Consider the following 11,123-nt stretch of genomic DNA (forward strand, 5'->3'; position numbering starts at 1 on the left):
CATTCTTACACATTACTATGCCGCGCTGTCTGCTCACGCTCTAGTACCTTTACTGCTGTTTTTTTTATTCAGGCAGTTGAAGATTGTTTCAGAGCCAGCTCTCTTTGCCCAGTTCTGTTTCCCCTCACTAACGCTACTTTCTTTTGTTCCTTCAAAGCTTCCTCCAAATCTGAAGGGTCGCCTCTCCAGCGGCCTGAAAATGTTCCCAAAAAACAAGATGAAAAGAACCTTGCCAGGCCCACTCGACCAGCTGTAAGTCCACTGTTACTAAAGTGCTGGTTAAACTTGTTTGATGCTGAATCGGTGAAAACTGTTTATTTTTTGTTTTTTTTCCACTTGTGTTTATCTCTATTTTCTACTGCTCTAATTATTCAACCACCTGGTGTGTGCAACTTCTCACAAATCCATTGGTTCGTGATTGTTGGGGGAACCTCTTAGGCTGATGTGGTAAGCCTATTAAATGAGATTAAATAATCACACCTATGCTATGCTTGCACCATTGCCCCCCTCATTGCATTATATGATAAAGGTTTGTGACAAAGGAACTGTTTCTCCTTTGTGAGGATTAACGGAGTAATTTGTTGTAGTTCTGTCAGTGGTAACTGTCCTCTCTGCCTGTGATGTGATTGCCTTCTACCGGCATATGTCTTCCTGCCTGTACACTTTTATCTCACTTTAGTGCTTGTCATCGCACACGGCACTTGGAGGGTTAACCTTCTGCAGCAGCTTCCCGAGCCTAGATTTGAATGCGGCCACATTTGAATGCAAACACACACTTCCTGTTTCCTTGTATTTGCCATAATTGCTCCAAATCTCACCTGGTTTTGTTGTTGGATAAACTGTGGCCCCTTTCTTTGTTGAGCATGTCAGGGAAGTGTCCCTCCTCCCTTTTTTGTCACTAACCTTACGAGGCTGCTTTATTAAGAGTATGCGAGGGGAAAGCAAGCCGAGGTGAACTTGCCCTTACAAGACACTGACTCTAGAGGGATAAATACTAACTAGGAATTAGAAAACAATTATACTATGATCTGATTACTTGATTTTCCAAACAATATGCCATTTAACTCACCGCATCTATTACTTACTGGGATCTTATCTTGACAAGGTTTTAAACTGGCCTTTTTCTCAAGCCCAAGGTGAAGTTGCTTTACTCTAGAGGTTTAAACATGTCGACTCAAGTACAGGTCTCTTTTTATAGATAAATGTAGTGCTGGGCTAAAAATAAACAATGCAAAAACAGAGGCCGGTGGCTGTAGGTATATGTAAGCTGAATAGAAAAAAGTTTACATGAAGTGAGGAGGGATGACTTCAAGGCTCCTTTTAGGTTGTCTACAAAACAAGAGTCTGTTATGCAGTAATTCACCTGAGATTACTTAATTTCTTTTGGAATTAAAATATATATAAGTGTGGCATTACATTCCTGCATGTTACTATGATTGGTAGCTTTTTTATTTGGTTGGTGCATAAACTGCACCAGATTTTAAAACTAATCAAGCATCATTCTAGACAACCTGAGTTATGACACAATATCAGAATCGAGTCTTTTTAAGACCTCCTTACTGTTCCTCTTAGGACCTGACAGCTCTGGCCAAAGAGCTTCGTGCAGTAGACGATGTGAGGCCTCCCCATAAGGTCACAGACTACTCCTCTTCAAGTGAGGATTCGGGCACCACCGACGAGGAAGACGATGAGGAGGTGGACCAGGAGGCGGGAGACGAGTCCACCTCAGGAGCTGAGGACTCCAGGGCTGGGTAGGTTTAACCGTGATCATGTGGTGCCAGTGTAGTTTCAGTGTTTGCACTGTCTGTTGCATTCATGTTTCTTTGTAAGACATTATTCAATCACTTCTCTTTAATTTAATCTATAAATAAATATTTCCTTGTCAGATAATGTTAAAGATAGTGACCCAAGACAATGTGCATTGTGAGACTCATCAGTGTTGCATGGCTCTTCTGCATGACTGTTAACACTGGTCTGGTTACGGACATCAGATATTCCCATGGCTTCTGCAGGAGGCTGAGTAACGGGGAGACGGAGTCTGCCAAGACCATGCTGGTTGAAGACTCGGAGAGTGACCAAGCCACTACTCCCTGCAAGGATGGCACGCTGGTCATCAGACAGGTAAGAGGAGGAGACCGAAATCGGACCTAATGAGAAGTTCTACTCATCAAGACAAGTTCTTGTTAAGTTAAAGGCATATTCTGCTTGAATATTGTTGATAGAAATATTTTCATTTTTCTTTGTCCAGTGTCAGACATTTATCCACTCATTCTCCACTATTTCCGCTGTGTTCCTGTACATTACCATGGCATTTTTTATGTTGTTGTTGTTATTATAGACTTGCTACTTCACATCTCACATTTACAGACGGGTAAACTAATGCATCAGATAGTTATAGATTGCATGCAACGCGACATGCACAGCAGTGGTGGCCTCCAGAGATGAATTTAAAGAATGTGTTGATGTCGGGATAAGAGGATCCTGATGCAAAGCAGCAGACTAGCAGCCAAACATGCATCTCCTCATTCTCTCCGCCTGCTTGCTCGAGCCAAAGTGTGCCTGTTCTTGCTTCCAGAGCACCGTTGACATAAAGCGGTTGGTCAATCTCTCATCCTCCTCCTCTTCCTTGGCTGGCCCTGGTCATGGCCAAGGCCAGCCTCAGCCCCCCGGCCATGGCCTCCCAGAGAAAAATGGCTTTGCAGGCCGCATATACCACCTGCCAGACCTTATCCAGCAGAGCCATCACTCCCCTTCCTCTTCCACAACCATCCCTTCCTCCTCCTCTTCTTCCTCCTTCCCCTCATCATCTAGCCATGCCAGTCCTGCCATGTCCCCACAGAACACCCTGGACAAGCTCACTGCCATAGAGGTATGTCACCCTCACATCACAGAGACAAACAACCGAGGAGTGAACTGTTGCAGAGTGTGCAGGCTTAGACATGCAGTAAGCAGGTTTGGGTCAAATGGCAGTTGCAATTGTTTGTTTTATCAAATTTTTGTCCAAGATGGTAAAAGATTTACTGCTTCAAGACTAAGTTTCAAACTTAGAGAATTATTATTATTGAGTGTTCTTCTTGTATTATTATTATTTTTATAGTTTTTATATCGTCATCCACTCCATGGACGTAAAGCTAGGTAAAATAAATGATTTGCAAACGCTATTTTGTCTAGTTATTTTAAGCAGGATCGGGTAATATTTGCTCCTGTAGCAAACACACCTCCATCTCTAAGCCTGTACACACCCGCCGTCCAGTCCTTGATTGTTGTTCAGAGCCTCTCTGTCCCCTTCTGGCTTCATTCTGGCTCTCCTCTGCTCGCTTCTGGCTTGGCTGTCACCTGGTTTGAATCCTCTGAGCTGCTGCAACCTCCTTCTGTCCTGCAATTCACTGCATTGCATTCATTGTGTCACTGCTAACACTGGTGCCTCCTGGTGGTAGAACGTGGTCATGGCACGGGGGGGAAACTAAACTGAAGCTTCTCGGGTTGAACAAACATCTCTGTATCGCATTATAACCACTTTGGGTAGTCTTAGCAGTGTTGGGTGATGGCATGCCTGGTGTGATGGTAGATGGGACAATATATTAAAGGTTTTAGGCCTAGTGTGTCAAATATGGAACGGGCCACAAATCCTCAAGTACGTATGACCTACTTAATGAGAAGAAATCACATTTACTTTTAACGTTGATTATTCCAAATAACTGTCTCGTTTGCAGTGTGACACATAACTGCGTTGTAAACAACATCAATCATCTTGGGAGTTGGAATAACGATCCTCTGTGCTTTTATTAGGAGCAGCTTTTTCCTCTAACGCTTCACAGCAGCCGGTGTTTGGACACATTTCTCCTTGTCGCACATGTTGTTTTTCCTCTAACATTTCTGTCCTCGCTAGCTTCAACACACACTAACACAACTGCACGTCGTATTTTTCTCATTTGATTTGTTACAGACTTGAATTGCAGTGCCAGCTATGAGTTCCCACTTGTCTGTCCCATAGAAATGTAGTTTGATTGAAGATAGTTAAGCTGACTGCTGTTTTATTAGCCCCTAGATGTGGAGCTGTAACTTCTATGTTCAAACTGAGGGGGCCTATTGCTATTTTAGTTTAAGTCAACAGTCAGTTTTCAAAATTACAAATCAGTGTAACAAATCTTGATGTCATGGTTTGGACCAAAGGCCTCAGCTCATTTATAATGATCTATTAAATCCAGTTTTCCCGACAAACATGAACTGCTTTTTATGCAGGTTAAGCACAAGTTGAAAGTCTCTGTTTTCTAAACGTCTTAAAATCTCTGTCAGTCCCAGTCAGAAAGCAACTCCATGTCCAAACACAAGTCTTCCTCTTCCTTCACTCCTTTCATCGACCCTCGTCTTCTCCAGATCTCTCCATCCAGCGGCAGCTCCCTCAGCAACATGGGTAGGTCAACAACTAAACGAGCGAATGTGTTTATTAGGGCAGCGCAGTAATGGAAAAACTGTTGAACACATCCTGCTTCACTTCTGCAACGACAGAAGTTTTTTGTTTGTTTTTTTGCTGAGGGTGTTTTTCTGAGCAATAACTTCCCCCGCAGATTAAAAAAAAAAAAAAACTAAAACATTTCTGTCACTGATAAAGAAATGATGTTGAAACATCTGAGCTGAGGTGATGAGTCAAGTAATGTACACTGTTTTGCAAGGGGATATTTGCAGTATAGTCACATGCACTCACACTATAAGAAGGTGTCATGGGACAAGTACAAGAGGGATGTTAATAAACTGAGAGATTGATGAAGATGAAGTGTACATGTGTTAAAACCAGGCACCAGGTTGTTTTATAATAATAATAATAAGTGCATGGTGGCATCCAGCCTGACGTCTATGTGCCCCCTTCCAGCAGCATTTGGGCAGGACGGACGGCTGGCGGACCCGCTGAGGTCGGACCCGTCCCGTAAAGGCTCGGTGGTGAACGTCAACCCAGTCAACACGCGCCCGCCGAGTGACACGCCGGAGATTCGCAAGTACAAGAAGAGATTCAACTCTGAGATCCTGTGTGCTGCACTCTGGGGTAAGTGTATCTCAAAAATCGACATGTGATTTGGCAGTGCGCGCCGCATACAACGACTGGTCTTGCTCAGAAGCACATCAGTGGGGGTGGTTGCCTGTAAAACCTAATTATTCTACCCTGGTTTCCATCAAAGCTCTGCTAATTATGGGCTTTTCGTTTCTGTTTGTGTGGCTGTTCCAGGAGTGAACCTGCTGGTGGGGACAGAGAGCGGCCTCATGCTGCTGGACCGAAGTGGTCAGGGGAAGGTCTACCCCCTGATCAACAGGAGACGCATCCAGCAGATGGATGTCCTGGAGGGACTCAATGTCCTGGTCACCATATCGGGTACAGAACGTGTGCTGCCTTTGGCCACTGAACACATGTATTGTTTTTTTAGTCTTGTTTTTTAGTGATGAAGGTTTGGATGGATAGGTGGTTGGTTTTATTCATTGGACTTCACCGCTTAGAAACCACTTTTATTTTCTTTGGAGAAATATATTGCTGCAGTCTGACTCATCTTTGAGAATGGACAGAAAACACAGGCCTAAACTTTGCATTTGCATGTGCTCTACAGTTTATAGCTGTGTTTGCCCATCTTGTAACTCACACTCCTTTCTCTCTATCAAACTCCACCTCCTGCAGGTAAAAAGAACAAGCTGCGAGTGTATTACCTGTCGTGGCTGAGAAACAAGATTTTGCACAACGACCCTGAGGTGGAGAAGAAGCAGGGTTGGGTTAACGTGGGCGACTTGGAGGGTTGCGTCCACTACAAAGTCGGTACGTCTGTCAAAGATTCCTGAACCTCAAATGAATAATACACACGAAGAGAGGGTTACTCTTGGCTGTGTTGATAAGCTCTACTTTAAGCAATACTATTACTCATGGGTGACTCACTTCTCCTTTTCATTTCAGTGAAGTATGAGAGGATTAAATTCTTGGTGCTGGCCTTGAAAAACGCTGTGGAGGTGTACGCCTGGGCACCCAAACCCTACCACAAATTCATGGCCTTTAAGGTAAGCATGGCTGGATCTGGATCTCTTAATCATTCCACCAAAGACTGATGCTTTTAGTTGTTACAACTGTGTAGGTTGACCCTACTAACTTATTTATTCATGGTTGGCTTTAGTCTTTTGGTGACCTGGTGCACAGGCCTCTGCTGGTTGACCTGACTGTGGAAGAGGGTCAGAGGTTAAAGGTCATCTACGGCTCCTGCTCAGGCTTCCATGCTGTGGATGTGGACTCCGGTGCCGTCTACGACATCTACCTGCCCACACATGTAAGCGCGGTCTGATCATAACTTGTTTTTCATGCTCTTCACTCTCTCTCCCTCTAACTCTTCTTTCTTCCCCCCCTCCCTGCAGATCCAAACCAGCATTCAGTGCCACGCCATCATAATCTTGCCCAACACAGACGGGATTGAGCTGCTGGTGTGCTACGAGGACGAGGGCGTTTACGTCAACACCTACGGACGCATCACCAAGGACGTGGTGCTGCAGTGGGGAGAAATGCCAACTTCAGTGGGTAAGTGGACAAACAGCTCAGGTTGACTATTATCTGTTCTTCAGCATGCACCACAAGTGCGAGCTAAAGACCCTGTGGTGGAGCCTCCTCAAATTTCGTCACTATTTTTTAGTCATTCCCTTCTTTTGTCTCCCTCTGTGGCCGAGCAGCCTACATTAGGTCAAACCAGATCATGGGCTGGGGTGAGAAGGCCATAGAGATCCGCTCAGTGGAGACGGGCCACCTGGATGGCGTCTTCATGCACAAGAGAGCCCAGAGACTCAAGTTCCTTTGTGAGAGGAATGACAAGGTGAGAACATAACTGTTCTTTCTATCTTCCAGCTATCCTTATTGTTTCTAAGCTGTGCATGTTAAGTTTGCTGTTTATGCAAACTAAAGCAGCAAATCCTATATATCACAGTTACAAAGGAAGCCACACAACATATTGAGCTCAATACCAATTGGCTACATTTAAATTTTTGAGTTGGAGTCCAGGAGACCTAGTAAAGAGGCACATCCTTTACCTTCCTGAGTGCCAATCGGCAGGATCAGAAATGTCACTAAATAGCATTTAGCTCATGTATTTTTGCCTTTGTCCCCTCGTCTGTCAGGTCTTCTTCGCCTCCGTGCGCCCCGGAGGTGCCAGCCAGGTGTATTTTATGACCCTGGGACGCACTTCCCTCATGAGCTGGTAGTCGACGACATCCCACCACACCAGCCAACACGACGACCACACCTTAAGCAGTGACCAACAGATGACGATTGTGACCATGACCGACGACGATGAAGAGAAACAGCCTTGAGCCTGAAGTGGAGAAGCATCTCGACGGAGGGAACGGCTTCCTCTCGCCTTGAACGGGCGGGCAGACAAACAACGGATTGGACTATAATGCTGAAAAGAAGCGAGTGATGGGTGTGTGTGTGTGTGTGTTTGGGGGGCGGGGAGGTGCGTTCAGTTTGTGTGCATTGTCACAAGTCCACTGAGTGTACTGGTTAAATATATTACACACTCACCAGCCTCCAGGTTTTTCCTCACCCCAGCCCCACTGCCCAAAACTTTGAGCTGATCCCCTCCTCCTCTTCCTCTGCAAGGTGCGGGATCTGTTGCCTGTTGATGGTTAATCTTTGTGTCATAGTAAAACTTTGCATCGTGTATGTGTTGAGGAAACACTGAGCATGTGAGGGGTTGATAGGAGGCTAAACGCGGCTGTTGCTGTTTCAAAGACAGCCAATACTGTATACGCCACACCTTGAGTGTAGCTGTTTGTAGCTGTGTTTAGGCAAAATTAACTCATATTCCCACCACGTTAGATTTCTACGTCAAGCATGTCATTTAACACTAGTTCACAGCCACAGTTTTCCTAACGCTTGACATGTAAATCTGCCTCTGTGTCTTCACTTTGTTTGCCTTCTCCTCCTTAAAGTGAAGATTTTTTTGAAGGGACCTTCTTGATATATCCATTAAATACAGGGTACTGGATATCAGCTTGTACATACTAACTGCATCAACCTTGTGGGCTCCAGACTCTCCCAGGTTTTACAGACACTTTCTCAACCTTTACCACATTGCCTCACGTGTACTGTAGGTTATGTCGGACAGAAGTAGCCCTGTTTATGACGGCATGTTGCTTTGGTGTTATCCACACCATTAGCCATGGTTTTTCATACACTGTATATTTTGTATGTGACTTGCTGCACATAAATAAAGCATAAGAATACAAGACACCCACCCATAGATGGTTTTAAAGGAAAAATTCACCCCATTTAGCGTCAATCTGTAATTTTCCATATTGTTATTAAGTGTTCTGGTCAGCTGGCTTCTCCTTAATCTGCTCTGCCTGTATCAATTGCTCATTTTCATACGGTCATTGCCTTGGAGTCTGTTGCTCTACTGGAAATCTAAAAACACACCTCCAAAACCACAAATGGACCCAGAAATGTGACGTGCATTACCAAAAGCTTTGTGATTTGTTTTGTTTTGTTTGTTAGGTGGATTTTTCCTTTAATGTCAGTCATAAGTAGGGCTAGGATAAACTGTGAATTAGACATACAGATTTTAGCAGGTGGCCATTAAGGTAGCATGGAGGCCAGTGGGCAGTAGTGACAGAAAGGGAATGAAAGCATTGTGCATAAATCTAGCGGGCTGAAGAAGAAACTTTGAACATCACACTCCAGGGGAGGAAATCGGGGTTAGCTGTCCTCCATCTGCACAGTTGCAACTTCTACGATCACCCAACTCTGTATTTTGAAGGAGACTTTAGCTTAATATTTTTCCTTTTAAAGCTGTCTCCAGCTGATTAAAACGGCTCAAAATCCTCTGCAGGTTTTGACATGTTAAAAGTAGAAGACATTTGGATTTGGCATACTGTAGGAACACTTGAGTCTGAATAACCCGTGTGATTCAATACAGGACCTCTTCTGGGCTCCAGACAGACAGTTTATTCAGTGCAGTAATACACTACTTTAACTGGATCATTACTCCATCACAGAATTGTGCTGCTTCATTTTACTTTTTTGCATTTCTCATCTTCTAAAACCTGCACGACAAGGCAAGACATGTTTTGTCACTTCATGTCAAGTCTCATTCCACTGTTAAACTGTAGACTGTATGTATGGATGCGAAAAGTCAAAAACGAGATCACATAATTTTGCATAAACTCTTTGACTCTTTGATCCCGCTCTCCATAAGGGCGGTGCCTTCACTGGCCACCGCTGAGGGCTGCAGAACCTGGGAGCGAGATGCTTTTCACTTTCTGATCATCTGTAAAGAGCAAAGGCAAAAAGTCACACGTTCTAAAAGCAGTGTTACAAAACCACTTCAGACGGTGCGAACTAAGCGGCATATTTTTAACTGACTTAGTTTTTAGTCTTGTTTCTGCAATTTTTATTATGTAACCCTTCAGATAAGTATGCGACTGCAGTGGTTTTTAAATTGTAATGCACACCTTATGTTGAAAATGTTTACAGAAGCAATTGTTTTGTTCAACCAATGTGCATCGATATGAATATTTATGGTTTATTTTGAGGGCAGTTTTTCCCTGTTTTGTATTTTGTATTATTCCCTTTTTGTACTATCATTTAGACTTTTGTGTACAGGAATTATCGAGTTTTTCTCACGTTATTAATTACGTAAGTCTAGAGTGTGATTTCACTGATTCCTCTACATCCTGCATTAGTGCACAGTGTGCCCCTTGCTGTGTGGCAGCGGGGATCAAATGTTTTCTACCACCCAGGTGACATGTTTCCCCTCAAACGTCTCTCTGCCATGCCTCTCTAATTTATGTTCTCTCTGTGTGTACTATGGGAATAACTGTATTTTCCTGAAGGTCTTTTTTTCCATTGAATAAAATCAGAAGTAATTTACAGTGTGGTGTCATTCTTTGTGTTAGTTTCGTCTGAACCATAACTATGCCCTTTGTCTAGGTCCATGTTTCCCAAACTTAGGACCCAAAATGGGTTGCAGTAAAATTCATAATATGTTAATATGTTCAGCTCAGATGCTGTGAGGTTTTCTCTCTCTTCTTCCTAACCTGATTTTCTGTCCACATTCATCCAGAATTTTTATGTCGACTGTCTGTCACTGCCAATCCCTATGATGTCTAAACTAAAGGACAAGTTTATAGATGCTTCACTGTGTAATATGTGGGAAAGTGCTCGGTAATGAGGGATTTAAAATGAATAAATTGGGCATGTATCTCCAAACTAAACATTCGCTGTATCTGGGAAAGTCCAAACATTTTTTTTCTTTGCAAAGAAGAATCTTTCAAGATGTGTTGATTAAATAAACACAACATAGTTCTGGAATCTGGCTTTCCCACTCTGGCATACCTGAAAAAACAATTCAGAAAGAGACTAAATGTTTGTTTACTTTAATAAGTACATTAATACATTTTAAATACATGGTTTGTTTTGCCCTTTATCTGTAGTTTGTAAATGTAGATGTATTTTTGTCAATTTGGGTTACAGGGAGACAAGATTTCTCCTTCCGGTCTTGAGCTGAAAAAGCACCAGTGGTCTGGGTTATTACACTATAGTTACAGAATCTACAATATGTATTTTATAAGCTTATTATGGCAAACTTAATTTGGAAACACCGCCTCCATATCTGGCATGCAAACACCACATTCAAAACGTTTCATGAAGAAATAACAGTTTAACATCATTAGACTTTGTTATTTGCACTTTTGGGAATGTTGTATAAAAATGTTTGTTATCTTATAAAAGAGGTCATCTATGTCCAGGGACTTCCTGATTAAATAAATTATGTGTGAGTAAAAATATTATACAATATTATAATCTGAATTGAAGTAGTGTTTAAGCAGAAATTGGCATGAAATAGTAATATCTGTGTACTTCAAAATTGTTTTCAATAAACTGGACAGCCAGTAGGTGATTTTAATGTTCACATCCAGTAAAAGTAAAGTCCTCCACAAAATATGTATTTAGCATAATAGCAGGGTCCCTGCCAGCCCCCAAATATCTGACAATTATTGATTCCAAACTGAACTTGAGATGAGATGGCCACCTTTACGTAGAAGTGAGCATATAATGTAAGTTTTGGTGGTGTGTATTTTACATCCCCAGTATCAACTATCACAAACAC

General features: G+C 42.8%; 1 protein-coding gene across 10 annotated transcripts in view; it reads left to right on the top strand.

The window, feature by feature from the left end:
• LOC119902815 (mitogen-activated protein kinase kinase kinase kinase 4-like) overlaps positions 1-9,885 on the top strand; it is a 38,218-nt gene extending 28,333 nt beyond the window's left edge. For 2 of the 10 annotated variants that reach the window (XM_038719186.1, XM_038719210.1), the window contains exons 20-33: positions 158-252; positions 439-447; positions 1,573-1,751; positions 1,992-2,121; positions 2,576-2,869; positions 4,297-4,414; positions 4,871-5,041; positions 5,222-5,365; positions 5,663-5,797; positions 5,933-6,033; positions 6,147-6,296; positions 6,382-6,541; positions 6,691-6,830; positions 7,132-9,885. In XM_038719186.1, coding sequence (XP_038575114.1) covers positions 158-252; positions 439-447; positions 1,573-1,751; positions 1,992-2,121; positions 2,576-2,869; positions 4,297-4,414; positions 4,871-5,041; positions 5,222-5,365; positions 5,663-5,797; positions 5,933-6,033; positions 6,147-6,296; positions 6,382-6,541; positions 6,691-6,830; positions 7,132-7,215 — 1,910 coding nt within the window. In that variant the 3' untranslated portion in view covers positions 7,216-9,885. The remainder of the gene's footprint in view (positions 1-157; positions 253-438; positions 448-1,572; positions 1,752-1,991; positions 2,122-2,575; positions 2,870-4,296; positions 4,415-4,870; positions 5,042-5,221; positions 5,366-5,662; positions 5,798-5,932; positions 6,034-6,146; positions 6,297-6,381; positions 6,542-6,690; positions 6,831-7,131) is intronic. The other 8 variants (XM_038719199.1, XM_038719227.1, XM_038719190.1 and 5 more) reach the window with 7 other exon arrangements.
• The last annotated feature ends 1,238 nt before the right edge of the window (positions 9,886-11,123 follow it).

The sequence above is a fragment of the Micropterus salmoides genome, unplaced genomic scaffold, assembly GCF_014851395.1.
Source record: "Micropterus salmoides isolate LMB-PRFRI ecotype aquatic unplaced genomic scaffold, ASM1485139v1 Ms_hic_scaffold_1, whole genome shotgun sequence".
Lineage (NCBI taxonomy): Eukaryota > Metazoa > Chordata > Actinopteri > Centrarchiformes > Centrarchidae > Micropterus > Micropterus salmoides.